The sequence below is a fragment of the Corylus avellana genome, chromosome 4, assembly GCF_965113065.1.
Source record: "Corylus avellana chromosome 4, dhCorAvel1.hap1.2, whole genome shotgun sequence".
Lineage (NCBI taxonomy): Eukaryota > Viridiplantae > Streptophyta > Magnoliopsida > Fagales > Betulaceae > Corylus > Corylus avellana.
Window position 1 is genome coordinate 2342919 of NC_142493.1, and position 16998 is coordinate 2359916.

Sequence of the window (16998 nt, forward strand, 5' to 3'; positions counted from 1 at the left end):
CATATAATTTTTATTTTTATTTTTATTTTAGTTGATTAAGTTTATTTATTTTTATTTATTTAAGTTTTTGATTTAATATAATATTAATTTACCCTTCTTTAGTTACATATTTCACGTGTTTGTCACTTTAGAAAGAAAAAAAAAATCATGTGTTTGTGCGACTTATTAAGGAAAGCTTAAGATACAAGTGTGAGAGAGTGTTGAAATGTTAATTTAGATAATAAACCTCAAACTTTTTTTCTAATATAAAATTAAGCTTTTTGAAATAGTTAATCACAGTATTATAGTAATAATTTGCGATGAAAAAATAAATAAAAAAGCTTAAGATTCAACACAAATAGGACTCATTTCTTTTTATTTATTTATTTTTTTGACTTGGTGTAAATAAGTCGGATACGGATTAGTTGAGTGCGTGGGGCTGAGGGCTTCTTTAATTCAATGGGCCCGAATCCGTATGTAAACGACTGGAACCACGTGCACCTTGGTCTCAAGCCATGGCTTACTAGCATTAAATTTTCTTACCTTAAAAACAAAAACAAAAACAAAAATAAAAACAAAAAAAAAAATAAATGAATTTTGGTTTTATGGTCACTACACCCCAAGAACTAAAAGATAAGGTTTTAAAAAAAAGATAAAAGGTTAGAGAGATCCGACGTAGGAGGTCGGGCATAATCATCTCTGATGTTTAAAGTTAGCGAGGGGTAGGAAGAAGTAAAATGACAAAGTCTAAATACGGAAAATGGAGATGCATCCATGATGGGGAAACTCCCATTTTCTTATATAGATACATTGTTCCCGTATTTTAATGGTAGAGCTTTTGAATTTTCTCACTAAAAACCGCAATATTTGATACAGATTTTCCCGTAATAGTAAGTAATTCAATTATCATCGGCTCTGAGAAGTTTCGGGGTAGATGGGCCTTATGGGCCCTTCAATGATTGGGAATAATAGTAACCCCTCAATATTTTTAGATCGTGTCGGTTCATAAAAATTCTAACAAGAAAGTTGAATTATCAACATGTAGGCCTTAAAGGGCCCTGCAGGGGCAATTTATACCAAATTTCTTGAAGGTAGGTAGCAAGCATTTGACGTTGGTATACAATAATTACATCAACAAATGAGCTTGTGGATCCATTATTTTCTTTGATTGATTGTCTGTTTCATTCTTTTAGTTAAAGAAAATAAAAATATGGACTCATTATTTTGAACCTATATTCTACAGTAATTTGATTGACCCTTTTGCAAATAAATTAATATTTCTATCCTTTTCACTCTTTCCTTCTCACATGTACTTGACCCCATAAGGAGGAATCCAATTCATAACAGAGATTACGACATATATCAAGAAACAAAATAATCATCACTTCCCATGATAATTAGTGGAAATTATTAAACTAAACAAAATTTTTAGTTGTACTAAACAAATTCTTGAGAGTATAAAAAATATCTTAAAAGATCGCTGCGATCAAGTGTTTCAGATTTATCTTAATCTTCATAGCATTTGAAACTACTTCGAACGTGATTGCGATTAGATTCGATGGCCCTCTATCAAACAATGTAATTCAATCTTCGTTCAAACCTAGTACAATGGCCCTTGCAATCGAGCATTTCAAAAGTTTTGAAATTTTATGCCTTGAAGTCTCCCATTCAAATAGCTTTCGATTATAACTATGATTGGTGTATTCTTGAACTCATTTCAACACCTTTTGAACAAGCTTGTAATCGAGGCATTTGGATCGACATGTTGAATCTTTGAAAACATGTCTCATCCGAACGCCATTCAATAGGTTGCGAATGGCCTCTTCTAATCTTCACTTTAAATCAAGTTTTGAACTTTAATTTAAGAACTGACTTAGACCTTAAAGTGAGATTTATAGCACAACAAATTTTGACACTTCAGGTAGTAGCCAAACCACCCCTAAAAGACCAAATAAAAAATAAATAAATAAATAAATAAATAAATGTTAGGATTGGCACCTGGGGTGGTCCACGCCATGGTAATCCCCATTTTGCAAGTTGGAGTAGTTCGGCTACTCTCAAACCAGAGCCACCATTTTTTATTTTTTATTTTTAGAAAAAATACAATTTACCTCTTTAAGTATCCACATATTTGCGTTTTAGAGTCCAATATTTAAAATTGATGAAAGACTCGCACAATGTATCTGACGTTGGCAAAAAATACAATCTGTCTATTTGGACTAACGAAACCAAAAACCAAATTTGGAAAAAATAAAGTAGTTAAACTAAGCAAAAAATAAAAATATTTAACCCAAATTGAATTTACACAAGTGCTTTCACTGTTTCACAATAAAATCGAAAGTAGCGATTCTGAAAGTAAAATATTATACGCCATTTATTTATGCTTTTATGCCTATATGTGTGTACCAACTCAAAAAACACTTGCTTTTACTTACAAAAAAACAAAAAAAAAAAACTTTCTTTTCTGTCTGTGATCCTATCCAATAACAGCAAGTCAGCAACCAATGAAAGTACGTACGTACTTACCTTCTCTGCTAGATTTCTATTCATCTTCTTTGCTTTCAATTCTTCATCATCAATGGTTGCAAGAATTCATCAACATCTAATTCTGTGTTAACCTGCAGAAAATAATCTTTGCTGCAACTCTGTGTGCTGCAGCTTTTCTCTTTGGTTTCTCCACTGCTCTCAAGGTACTGAAAATCATGGGAAAGAAAAATCTCTCTGCTTCCTTTCTGTTTTTTCATAATCTGGGTATTCGGGCGTGGCCCCAACTAAATTTTTGAGACACCGTACAAAACATCCTCTCTACGCGGGTTGAATTTGATGCTTAACGAGGCACCGGAGTCAAGTGACTCACGGCTCCAACCAACCCGGGTTGAAACTCTCTCTTCTTTTGCATCTTCTTATATGACAGGAGGGACAGACATGTTTTTCAAACAAAGATTGCGATTCGGGGCGGCACTGCGAGATTTGCCGGGCAGCCGGCGTACAACCACGTTGTACTAGAACACAAGCTATAAGTCCCACTTCTAAGGTTGTAATGTTAGAATATGAATATTTATTGTTGATTTATTTGATCTGAATAATTTAATTGAAAAATGATTTGTATTGTTTAGGTGAAAGGGCTAGCGTTTAATAGGTACTCTTGGCTCACCACCCACAATGCGTATGCAAGGACAGGGGTTAAATCGGGTACAGGGTTTGTGATTCTAGCTCCAACCAACCAGGAGGACTCCATTACCAGTCAGCTCCATGTATGTTTGTTTAATTTGTTTCCGTTTGTTTCCCGAGAAATTGAGGAGAGAAAGAAAGAGAAAGGTCAATTTAAGATAGTCTGGAGTCTAGGCGGCTCGATTGTGACCACTTATTCTCTTTCTCAAGACTCATCCACTCTATAATTCATGCATAGTAAGCGCAGCAGTTTCCTTACATTTTCCTTATAAACTTCACCATAATTTCCTTTTATTTATGCCATTTAAGTATTTTTTAAATTATATGTTGAATTATAGATGAAAAAGAAAAGACTTCTTATATTAAAATAATGTTAAGGGAACTAAAAGTGCTACCCTATTTAGGGAATGATCCAGAGTATGTTTCAAGTGATTTTTTCGAAGTTTTCCCTACGTTTAAGAAATGAAATGAGATTAGGGAAGTCACTGTTAGTGATCTAAAGATCATAATAATAATAAATATTATTATTATTATTATTAGAACTAGTCTATTGGAGATTAGGGCCAGAGCTCTTCTGGTTTTGAAATTTTTTCTTATATGCTCTTGCATTTCATGTGCATATTGTATGTAGGTTATCATGCCAAAAGTCATTGCCAGCTGAGGACGGAACTACATATAGGTCCAAGGGGGTTATAATCCCCGGCCCTTGGTTTTCAAAATTTCTCTTAAAATTTGTTATAATATATATGCATTTTTAGGCTTAAAAATTAGATTTAACCCTTATCAAAATTAGGCTTGACCCGTCTTTTTTACTTTAACCGTCAATGAAAAATTTTGGTTCTTTCCCTAGCCGGCCGATGCCTTCACATGTTCCGTATCTTATCGGATAATTATAGAAAAGAATTAATAGAGAGAACTTCCTTTTCTACCCCATTTGCATACTATTTGATCCAATTTTTTTTCTTTTTTCTTTTTCAGAATGGTGTTAGAGGGTTGATGCTCGATACATATGACTTCAACTACGACATCTGGTTGTGTCACGGCCAATGCAACGACTTTACAGCTTTTGTAAGTATATATTCATTCTAAATTTGATGGATTAAAAGATCCAAAATTTGAAATTTTCATGTAATTCAATTTTCAAACAATTAATTGATCTGAAATGATCTGGTTAATTTACTAGCAACTGGCCATTAATGTTCTGAAAGAGATTAAAGTATTTCTTGAAGAAAACCCATCAGAGATCGTTACCATTATCCTTGAAGATCATGTTACATCACCAAATGGGCTAACAAAGGTGTTTGATGCTGCTGGCCTAAGGCAATTCTGGTTTCCAGCATCAAGAATGCCCAAAGATGGTGGAGATTGGCCAACATTTGATGATATGCTCCAAAATAATCAACGTTTAGTGGTTTTCACTTCAGACCAATCCAAGGAGGCACTTGAAGGCATTGCCTATCAGTGGAGCTATATGGTAGAAAACCAATGTAAGGCTTCCTATTCTCCTCCTATTTTGAAAAAACGCACTCCCAAATGATAGCTTGCAAAATCGCAGGGCCAAACAGACTAAAAAACATGGATTTTTTACGTTTTCAAATTGCCATCATTTTTTCAAACGTAATCTTGAATTGTTCTTTTAATTAGCCTACAAAATTGTAGAGCTAAATGCACTCTAAGAAACATTTTTGAGAAATTAACCAAAGCTAAATGTGGTTTGGTGGGAATCTACAGACGGGAATGGTGGTATGATACCTGGGTTGTGCCCTAACCGAGCAGAATCGGCTGCCATGAACACAACCAGTAGATCACTAGTCTTGGTGAACTATTTCCAGAGTAGGCCAAATAAAACTGAGGCTTGCAGGGATAATTCAGCTCCCCTACTTAGCATGGTGAACACCTGCTATGAAGCGGCGGGTTATAGGTGGTCTAACTTTGTTGCTGTTGATTTTTATAAGGTATATATATTAAAGTATTCATTAAATGATTAAATTTACCTTTTCTTATCAGCTTAAACTTTTAGGAAAACTGGTGATTTAACATTAATATACATATGAATTGTGATGAAGCTCTTCTGTTTTTTAATTATATATATGTATTGCATATGAACATTTCAGAGGAGTGATGGTGGTGGAGCCCCAGAAGCAGTAGACGTGATAAATGGTCATTTAGTTGGTGGGTGTGGAAATATAGCATTTTGCAAGGTCTCTCTCTACCTCTATCTCTCTCTCTATCTCTCTCTTCTTTGATGTAGAGCTCATGAACTTAATTATTGCAATTTGAAAATAATGAGCAGGCAAATCTGACTTCAGGAAGAGGTGGCCCTCTCTAGGATGGTGTTGCCCCCACACCCATATACATATAAAATGTATCTTTTCATGTTGAACAAGATGGACATAAGATTGTAAAATTTGAGATTTTATTTTATTTTATTTTGTATCGGGGAAAAAGAGAAGAAGTCAAGCATGGCAATCTTCCATGCAATTACTAATTGAAAGCTTTTTTTTTTTTTTTTTTTTCTTCCTTCCATCAATGTTTATTTCCCTTTGCAATATATAGTTAAAATGTGTCGTAATTGTTAAATCATCAAATATCTTAAAAGCTTAAACTAATAGAAAGAGATAAATTTAATTACTTAATCATTATTTTAACAGTAATTGTATTCACTTTAGTACTTTCCCTTGTTGTTAGTCATTGACATTGGAGAAGAGGCATGAGGGTTCAGCAACGACCCAAGCATATATGCTTGTTGATTGCTGTAAAATTTTCAGCTTGTGAGTTTTTAAAATAACAAAATCAAGGGAATTTTTGAGATTAATCCATGAGTCAACGTGCCAAAACAAATCATACATCAATTTTTTTATTTTTTTATTTTCTTTATTTTTTTTCAGTTTTAACTGCATAAGTTTTTCGTGATTTTTATAACATTCTTGTTTGGATGGGTCAAATTTCATTCTTGTTTTTGGATTGTGTTGTTTGGCAAAATTTTTATAAAACATGATTTTTATAACATTGGGCAAAATTCTGAGTTTGTGAATTTGTACCAAATCTATTTACGAAATCAAAAAACATGAATTTGAAAACAAAACCAAAAACGTGCCGATAGTGCTATTTATGGTAACAATTATATTACCTCAAAAATTTTCCAAGAGGTTTATCTATACTAGTTTGATTTCGATGTGATTTAGAGTTAAACAATCTGTTTAGTCTTGACAAAAGTTATATAATTTGTTTTAGAATTTGACATGTGACGCGTGTTGTGGTTTATACTTTGAGAAATGTTATTTAGTAGGCTGTTTTATGATTATCATACAATTGAGATGACATTGAGTGAAAATCAGTCGTCCTTTATTTTTCATTTTTACAAGCCCTAATTAATTCAAATGATTTCACAGTCACGTTATCTCAGTTATATAGTAAATACTATTTTCTCTTATTTCTTTTTAGAGCTTTTCGTTCATTCGTATAAAATAAGTTTTTAAATGAAACAAGAAGATAATCTACAAATATTTCTCTTTGCTGCCTCTTGAATATTCTGAAAACAACTTCTAACTCTTCTGAAAAATCCCTCTTCATTAGTGAAAAAGGTATGTCGCCTAATCGAATAGTTTTTAGCTTTTCTTACGAATTTTTTTATTTTTGGTAAAATCATTTCCTGATTTATCTCATCCAAATTAATCCTTAATGTATTGTTTTAAGCTTAAAAGTACATGCAGTAATTTAAATATAAAAAGAAAAAACAAAACCTTCAAACTCAAGTAATAATTAAAATACTTCATGAAATCAAAGGGCCACCACTTTCTTCTCTGTTCTTTTAAGAACATGAAAGATCATTATTTTAATAAATATTTTATTTTCATTATCAAGACATCTCAAAGATAATACGAACCACGATTTTCATTAATTAGTAATCAAAGAGGAGTAATTAATTTCCTCCATTTGTGAGAAAACCGAAAGGCAGCCATGGAGGTACGTGTGCTTCTTCTTTCTTCTCCTTCTCCTTCTCCTTCTCCTTCTTACTCTTGTGACCTAATCCATTATCCACCTCCAGAAATTCATTTTCATTGCGATTCTGTTGGTTGCGACGAGCCTTCTCTTTGGTTGCTCATCCGCTGCCACGGTACCTACTTAATTCCTATCATATATATTAGACGGGGATTAATTTGCAATAAGCTTCATGTGATATAAAAATGTTCTGAAAACTTTATGTCGTATGCAAAAATACTAAATACGTTCATGCATGCATCCAACTTCTGTCTAATGTTTTTTTTTTTTTTTTTTTTTTTAACAGAAACTGTCAAATAACAAACATGTCTTATGGATGACACGTATCATAATCTGATTGATGTTGACTTGACATTTGACTGTTTTTGTAAAAAAAAAAAAAAGACATAAGTCGGGCACAGAAATGTACCTATTTGTTATTATTGCATATGCCACATAACATTTTTATACAAATCAATTGGTATAATCACAAAAACTGATTTTACATTTTTTTTTTTTTTCCGGTCATCATCATATCGTTCCCCGTCTCTTTCTCTTTGTTTTTTGACCGCTGATAGCCCAACACAGGTGGGGCAACCATGCTTAACCTTCAGGAACATTGCGAACTGCGATCCAGGCATGGATTGTGCGAGTTGCATTGCAAACGGAAATACATTGCCACGATGTACCAGAAACAAACCTATTAGTCCCCCTTCGGTGGTCAGTTTTTTGTTTATGCATGCCTTCAATAATGTGGCTTGCCGACCCATAAGCCCAACACTATTCTTGCTGTTATTGCAGGCCTTACTCCATGCAAATAGCTTAACTTTTGGACTCCTTAAATAACCCTTTTTACCTATAACTATTTTCTTAGCGTGGATAATTTTTAATTTATTTTATGCCTTTTTTTTATAATGTATTTTGTTTCTATATTTATAATGTTTTAATGCAATAATATCTTACCAAAAAAAAAATGGTTTGAATAGGTGAAGGCGTTCCATTTAATCGCTACTCGTGGTTGATGGCACACAATGCATATGCTAGGTTCGAAGTGAAATCCGGAACCGGCAATATAATATTGACTACCACAAATCAAGAGGACTCCATTACTGACCAGCTCAATGTATATGATCTCTATGCTCTTTTGTTCGGAAAGTTAAAAGCATTATATTATTTTTCCTTTGGTTTAAGCAAAATGTAGGAGAATGCCGTAGTACTAGGTTTTTATTTTATTTTATTTTTTTAAATTTTTTTATGTCTGCACAAATGGAGGAAAATGAGGAGGAATATTCGAACTAATAACTTTCATTTCATGAGACGTGGCTCTCAGGCGATTGAGTTATCCCTTAGAGACTATATTTGTAGTATTAGGTATTGCACGGGGTGTAATAGCTCTAATATGGATATTGCAACAGTGCGATAACTCTGATTTAAAATGAACGGCCCAAAATGTGATCGCACATGAGAGAGAGGAAGGGGTGCAGGCCATAGAGGTGGTCGTTGAGGTGACTAAATCACCCCAGTGACTAGGGGTGAAACCATCCCTAGGCTTGGGGGACTAGTGCCCCAAAAATTTAAAAATCCCTTAAAATGTGAAACTTAATTTTTTTCAAGAGATCAACTCCTAAAATTAATTTTTTGCTCCCAAATATTTTTTTCTAGTTGCGCACTCCTCCCCTAAAATTTTGATTATGTTCCAGTCATCTGCAGACATTTTTGGGGTGGCTCAATCATTTTTTTGGCCACAAAGGGATGGTTTGGCCATTGTGGGTGGCCATAAGGGATGATTTGGCCACCCTTATGACTTGCCCGCGGTGCAAGCCACCCCTTCCCTCTATTTGTTGTTTTATTATGGACAATCAATTTAAAATAAACTACCCAAATTAAAACTATTGCACCAATATCCTAAGTATTGCATGCTATCCCAATCTGTATTTCTCACAGCCTGAAAAGGTCCTTTTGGCTCAACTTTTTTTTTTTTTTTTCCTAATTAAATGTGATCAAAATACCGAAAAAGGATATGCTCCTCTACAACATACCCAAAATACAAAAAATAATGATGCAAGTAAACAAACAATAGTAGAAAATGGGAGGCTCATTTTTCTCCTTCAATATTTGAGTTTGTGATATCTACATATATCTAATCATTTTATTGGGGCATTTGGTGCACCCACAGCTTTAATATACACAATTCTTATCACTAATAGCCATCTTAATATACATGTTTAATTCTAAAGCAAATTTGACACTTCGTGTTTGCCTTTTAAATGGGGTAAAAAATAAAAATTTCTCCTCGAATTGTAAAATATTACTGATAATCTTCATTTTTCAGATGAAAGAGAAGCTGTTTTATTAATTACTCTAATTATGTTTAGAAGTGATTTTCTCTTGCAGAATGGTGTTAGAAGGATAATGCTTGATATGTATGATTTCAACAACACTGTTGAAATAATAAATATGAGGGAATATAAGCGGAAGCAATATAGAAAATAAACACAAAGAACTTACGGGTGGTTCGGTGTTAGACACCTACGTCCACCACTCGGAATACTCCTAAGGGCTACATTGTGCTCATTAACTTCTTTTTTTTGTCTACAATACAAAGGTCCCTATTTATAGGGTAATGTCTAAATATAAGTTTGGTAATCAAATCCCCTTGATTTGATTACAATCCCAATATATGATTACAATCAACCCATAAATAAATAAATATGAGGGAATATAAGCGGAAGCAATATAGAAAATAAACACAAAGAACTTACGGGTGGTTCGGTGTTAGACACCTACGTCCACCACTCGGAATACTCCTAAGGGCTACATTGTGCTCATTAACTTCTTTTTTTTTTTTTTGTCTACAATACAAAGGTCTCTTTTTAGAGGGTAATGTCTAAATATAAGTTTGGTAATCAAATCCCCTTGATTTGATTATAATCCCAATATATAATTACAATCAACCCATAAATAAAGAATATTTCAATATCAGCATAATTATGGAATATATGGAAAATATAATATATTTTTCATATATTCTTACATCCCTCCTCAAACTCAAGGTCGAATATTTTGGAACCTTGAGTTTGAAATCTGAAATAATGATGACGGCGGTGGTGGAGGCAGGGAACGGGCTGTAGATGATGACGACTACCGGAAGAGATAGAGGCTGGCGGGCGGCTAGCGACTGTGGCAGATGGCTGGTGAATGCAGATTCAAAAGGCCTGACAACGGGCCAAACTCCAAAATGGGCCGACAACGGGCCAGGGCTGACAATGAGCCAAACTTCAAAAGGGCCCAACAACGGGTTAGGGCTGACAACGAGCCAAAAATCAAAAGGGGCCGACAACGGGCCAAAATCGAAAAGGGGCCGACAACGGGCCAGGGCTGACAATGAGCTAAAATAAAAGAGGCCAACAACAGGCCAGGGCTGACTATGAGCCAAAAATAAAAAGGGGCCGACTACAGGCCAGGGCTGATTATGAGCCAAAAATAAAAAGGGCCGACTTGGGCCAAAAATTTAAAAAAAAAAAAAAAAAAAATGAGTCCACTTGGGTGGTTATCAGATCGGCGCACCGAACCTGACCGGCTCGTGGCGCGCGTGATGTGGTCCACTTGGACCGCTTCTTCTTCCCTTTTTTTTTTTTTTTTTTTTTCACTTGGCTGAAACCTTCTTTTTCTTTTCTTCCTTTTATTTTCTTTCTTTTCTCTCTCCTCACTCCACGCCACACGCAGCACATTTTTTTTTTTTACTTGGCTAAAACCTTCTTCTTTTTTTTTTTTTTTTCTCCCTTTTCTTTTCTTTCTTTTCTCTCTCCTCACTCCACGCCACACGCAGCACCTTTTTTTTTTTTTTTTCACGCCTCTTGTCCCTTCTTTCTTTTCTTTCTCTTTCCTCCATTCACCAGTTTCTCCACGCCTGTTTGTCCCCATCTTTCTTCCTCTTTCTCTACATATTTTGCTGCAACAGAGATGGCCATGCATGACTGGAGGAAAGGACGCTGGCATAACCGGAGGAGTAGATCTGGACTGCGCGGAAGCCGAAGACTAAGGCCGGCAGTGGTGGAAGCACTGGTTGCAGGGAGATTTGTGGCGGTGAATCGTGGAACCGTGGACAGCCGGCAGTGTCGTGGCTGCTTTTGGAGTGACTTGCTGGCAGTGGAAGGTGTCGTTCGGCAGTGACAATGGCTATGGAAGGCGTCTTTTGGGAGTGGGATGACGCCGGAGAAGGCCAGACGATGGCGCGGCTCTGTCGGATGGAAGGTAGGTTGAATTGGCTGTTGCTGACATGTGGTGGGCTTTGTTGTGGTTGTCGGCAAACAGTTGACTTGATCTTGTCATGGCAGGTTGGATCGGACGATTGTTATGGAAAACAATCGGATTGACAGACAGAAACATGCTTGAGGAAAAGAAATATGAGATAAATTGAACAGTAAAAAATAAGAAAAATAATTTGAGTCCACAAAGAAAGTGGCTCTGATACCATGTTGAAATAATAAATATGAGGGAATATAAGCGAAAGCAATATAGAAAATAAACACAAAGAACTTACGGGTGGTTCGGTGTTAGACACCTACGTCCACCACTCGGAATACCCCTGAGGGCTACATTGTGCTCATTAACTTTTTTTTTTTGTCTACAATACAAAGGTCCATATTTATAGAGTAATGTCTAAATATAAGTTTGGTAATCAAATCCCCTTGATTTGATTACAATCCCAATATATGATTACAATCAACCCATAAATAAAGAATATTTCAATATCAGCATAATTATGGAATATATGGAAAATATAATATATTTTCCATATATTCTAACAAACACCATCTGGTTATGTCACGGACAGTGCAACAACTTTACAGCCTTCGTAATTGTCTTAACCCATCTATAATTTAAATACCATTTTTTTTACTCAATTTAAGCTTTTGAGATAAATGTTCGCAATCATGGAAATTGAATTTAAAATTTTCATTTCTTAGTTTTTTACCTAGATTGCTAGTAATTTGGACAGTAAATGTGAGAGAGCCCTTATGGTGCCTATTTCTGAGCATGTCTCAGGCACCACTTTTTTTTTCCCTTAATGTTTCAAATACCTTTCATTTTATGATAATAATTGGGTAGCTACAGCCTACCAATCTCTTTCTTCTTTAACTTTATGATTTTTGTTTTTAAGAAAATGTGTATAATACAGCCACAACTATAATTTTAGAGATTGAAGGGTTAGACTTCCATAATTTCTAGTGTGCGAAAAATTTAAAATTGGGGTTTCAAACTAGTGGGGGTAGAGGGTCACAATTTATTTTCGCATTTGTCGATATATGTGTATAAGATCCTATAGGTTAACCTTAATCCGTCCAATTTAATTAAACGGATCAAGCTTCTCAACCTTAATTCGATAATTTTATGCTGGGTCGTGTCAGGTTTAATGTGTCAAAAGTTATCAGCCCTTATGTCGTGTGTTGGATTCAGGTCATGTCAAGACATGTGTATAAAATTATACAGTTCAATCATAACCCGACTTATTTAATTAAACGAGTCAAACCCATAAACCCTAACAGGTTAATTTTGTGTTGGGTTCTCAAGTCGAGTCAAAATGTGCGTGCTCTAATTGGGAGTTACAGTTTCTAATTTTAAAAGCTATATTCTTTTGGGGATAAAATGATATTTCTAGCATTGCTCTTCTAATTTTATCTCAAAATTTTAGGATTTTGGTTGAAAAATCTATTGTTATATAATCCTGTAAGATTATTTTTCAAGCTAAGGTTTTGAAGTTAATTAGAGGATTAGAAAATAAAATTGATTTATTTCTGTTTAATAAGTAATTTTAAACTAATTAGAGGTTAAAAGGTGTACCTCGCCTGTAATTCTAAAACACCTTTTTCAGTTAGGAAATTACATAAAAATTTTGTGGAAATTCTAAAATATTGGTCCTTCAAATTTTTCCTTTTTCTCTGAAGAAAAAAAAAAAAAAATTCCATTTTCCATTCTGGATAATAAATGCAAATCAAAAGCTCACATGGCCCACAAAGAATGTCACACACACTTGATACTTATTGCGACTCAGATTGGACAAGAAATCCCAACAATAGTTTTCTATTATGGGAATTGCTAGGGAGCCAAATAAATAAATTCAAAAAAAATTTTAAACTGATCTGGCAGACTGTGAGTGATAAACAAGGAAGAGAGAATTGCAGTTTTTTTTTTTTTTTTTTTTTTTTTTTTTTTTTTTTTTAATTTAAAAACTCTTGCCACGTGAGTTTGGAAATTTTTTTAGGTTTATTTGTTTGGCTCCCTAACACTTCTCTTCTACTATAGCTTTGTCATTTTTTTTTTTGTGACAATTTCCCAACGATAAGAAATTTCAAGGGGTAATTCAATCCGTTAAAAACTACGTCTCAAGAAGCAGAAGTCACTAAATCGAAGCTTCATCCCCGTTTTCTTCACCTTGTGTGGACATGTCAAAAAATAAAAAATAAAATAAAATAAAAATTGTGGGCTACCCAAAAACAACATACTATTTCTCAATCCATTACAGAAGCGGAATACCGCTTGGTGGCCCTTGCAACGACGAAATTATTTTTGTTAAGGATTCTTCTTCAAAAATTGTTTGTCTCTTCCTCTCCACCATTTCTTTGATGTGATAACTCCAGTGCTTTTGGCATCAAATCCTGTTCGTTAAACATATTGAAATTAATTTTCATTTCATTGGCAAAGAGTTACCAATTGTGATATTCAACTTCCACACATCCCCACTCTCTAGACATTTTAGCTGTGAATTTATAAAAAAAATTTTAATAAAAATTTTAAAACTCCAAATATTTTCCAAAAGGTTTGTCTAGTTACCGCCAGTTTGATTTTGATGTTTTAGAGTTAAATAATTTGTTTAGCCTTGAAAAAAGTTACATAATTTGTTTAAGAGTTTGGCATGTGACGGGTGCTTGGTTTTCAAATTAAATTCTCTATCTTTGGTTTTTCTCTCTTTGGTTTCTCTCTCTCTCTCTCTCTCCCATTTTTTATATACAAAAGTGCAATACCAAACACACTCTATATACATGTACGTCACATAATTCGAATAGTTTTAGCTTCTTCGTTTTTAGGGAATTTTTTTTTTTTTTTTTTTTAAATTTTTGGTGAAATCATTTGTTGGTCTCCATTGAAATAAATTCTTAGAGCATCTCTAGTAACTTAGCCAAAAGACCAATATTAGTTATATTTAGTTATTATTACTCTTTTTTTAGCTCTAACTGAGTAGCTTGCCATTAGCTAAAATAGTTACATTGCTACAGTGAATAGCTCTAAATTGCTATTCACGGTAACACAGTAGATGACTAAAATGTTGTTTATTTTTCTTTTGTTTATTGTTTCTTTATTTCACCTCTTTTCACCCAATATCTTTTATTTCTTCTGACCACCTTTTCACATCTCCCACGTCTCTCTCAAACACAAAATTTATCTCTCTTGCTCACAAAATTTCTTCACACAGTTGAATGAAAAAATTGAACGCAAAAAAAAAAAAAAATTATTTCATGAAAACAAACCAATTACAGTTGGATGAAAAAAATTTATTGCATAGAAACACACGAACGGAAACAAATCAATTGCAGTTGGATAAAAAAATTTATTTATGTTATTAATTTTAAGAATTAGTGCCTACATGTGAGATGAATGTTCCTTATATGTGTTTATTTTGGTTTTAATGAATAATTTCTATATATGCGTTTGTTTTTCCCTTTAATTAAGTGTTAACAATAATATAATAAAAAGAGAATGAGAAATAAAATTTTAAAGCAAGTAGAGAATGAAATAGAGAATTTGTTGGAGTGTGTAGTGAAAAAACAATAGCTAAAGTAAAGAATTGCACTTTTTCACTAAGTAAAATACCTAATGCTGCTGGAGATATTCTATAATTATACGCTAAAAAAGTACATTTTCTGAAAAGGAAAAGTAACATAACTGCTTTTTTTTCAATATATATATAAAAGAAAAACACCCTTCAAACTCAAGTAACTATTTAATTACTCAGAGGGTCATCATTTTCTTATATGTTATTTAAAGAACATGAAAGATCATTATTGTAATAAATATTTTATTCTCATTAGCAAAGCATCTCAAAGATAATCATACGAACCTCGATACTTCAGTTAAATGAAACAATAATAGAAAACTTTAATTATGTGCCAAACTTTGAATCCTTCCTTCTGTACATATAATCCATATATGTTTTTCTTTTCTTTTCATTTTTTTTTTTTTTTGTGGCTTTAGTTAAGTATTTATATAAGTAATCAAATTAAGAGGACTAATTTTCTCCATTTGTGACAAAACTAAAAGCCAGCTATATATGGAGGTACGTGTGCTTCCCCTTCTCCTTCCTTCTCTGGTGTTACACACACCTAATCCAGAATCCTCCTGCAGAAATTCATTTTCATTACGATTCTGATCGCTGTGACAAGCCTTCTCTTTGGCCATTCCTCCGCTCCCATGGTACTTCCTTTCATATATACAAGGATAACATTTTGTCGTCGCTAAAAGTCTAAAAGTCATACATATCATATCAGCAAAGTCATTTTGTCTTTGATCTACAACAACTTTAGACTCATTGCTGATAACTATTTATCAGCAACGACTTTTGTGAGTTGTCGCTAATAGTCCATGTATTAGCGACAATTGGTTCCATTGTCGATGTGGGTTTTAATTTTAATTTTATTTAAGATATAACATCAGCGACGACGTAGGAATTGTTGATGATATGTTATCAGTGGCGGAGCCACGTTGCCCATTGGGGGTGCCGTGGATTTTAATTTTTTTTTTTTTTTTTTTTTTTTTTTGGTTTTAACCCACGGCACCCTTCAAATAAAAAATAAAGAAAAAAAAATCTTTTTACAAAAAATTCTATTCTTTTTACCCTCAAAATTCTTTTTTGTTTTAACTCACGGCACCTTCAAAAAATTGTTTTAACCCACGGCACCCTCAAAAAATTCTAGACAATTTTTTTTTTTTTTTTTGTATTTTTATCTTTTTTATATAATGTCGACATGTTACATTTTTAATATATCAATTTGAGTACATATTTATGAACTTTTATAGATATTTTTTGTAATGCATATATTGTGTGAATTACTAAATTTTTAGGATAAAAAAAATTTTTAAGACGCAAAAAAAATTTTAGTGTCACATCCAATATATAATGACCGGCTCCACCACCGGTAGTGGAGGACTTCTTTCGTGAGGCACGAAACAGTGGAGGACTTCTTTCGTGCATGTACTTTTCACAGTCCTCTTTCGTGCATATCCTTTTCACAGGGGTAGTGGAGGACTTCTTTTTTAAAAGTCATGTCCAGTACGATTATTGCAGTAAAGGGGCGTTTGGCAACAGCCTTCACCCAGGCCTCACTGTTTTTGTCCTTTTGCCCATATGTTTTTACACTTATGCCCTTATATTGTCTTGTTCCTTATATTTGCAAAACAACAGAGCCCCTGCAAAACAAGTCATTTCACCCCAACACAAGTCCTTATATTGTGGGGGGACCTGATACGCATGGGCTGGACGCGTGTTGGGGGGGGGGGGGGAGAAATTCTGCAAACTAGGCGCAGGGGGGGGGGGCGGCGAGAGAAATCTCTGGGCTTTCCCTCGCCTGCTTCGGACACGTGGTAGGGGGGAGAACTTCTGCAAACAAAGCCCAAAATCGCAGGGGGGCGAGAACTTAGAAATGGGTTTCCCTCGGCTGAATCGGACGCGTGTGAGGGGGGGGGGGGGGGGGCACGAAATCAGAACTGGTTTTCCTTAGGCAGCTTCAGACGCGTGTGGGGGTGGGTGGGGGGGGGAGAGAGAGAAATCGGAAATGGGTTTCCCTTCTTCGCAGCTTCGGAAGCGTGTTT

At 34.3% G+C, this 16998-nt stretch overlaps 1 protein-coding gene across 2 annotated transcripts; it reads left to right on the forward strand.

Moving 5' to 3' along the window:
- The first annotated feature begins 2414 nt into the window (after nucleotides 1-2414).
- On the forward strand, nucleotides 2415-5637 carry LOC132178943 (PI-PLC X domain-containing protein At5g67130). Of its 2 annotated transcripts, XM_059591531.2 has the most exons (9): nucleotides 2415-2489; nucleotides 2604-2669; nucleotides 2894-3013; nucleotides 3096-3233; nucleotides 4129-4218; nucleotides 4334-4637; nucleotides 4882-5105; nucleotides 5265-5351; nucleotides 5444-5637. In XM_059591531.2, exons 1-9 carry the CDS (start codon nucleotides 2484-2486, stop codon nucleotides 5477-5479), a joined length of 1071 nt encoding a protein of 356 aa, XP_059447514.2. In that variant the 5' UTR covers nucleotides 2415-2483; the 3' UTR covers nucleotides 5480-5637. The 2 variants fall into 2 exon arrangements, with proteins under 2 accessions (XP_059447514.2, XP_059447513.2); XM_059591530.2 differs by having other exon boundaries at nucleotides 5265-5637.
- The last annotated feature ends 11361 nt before the right edge of the window (nucleotides 5638-16998 follow it).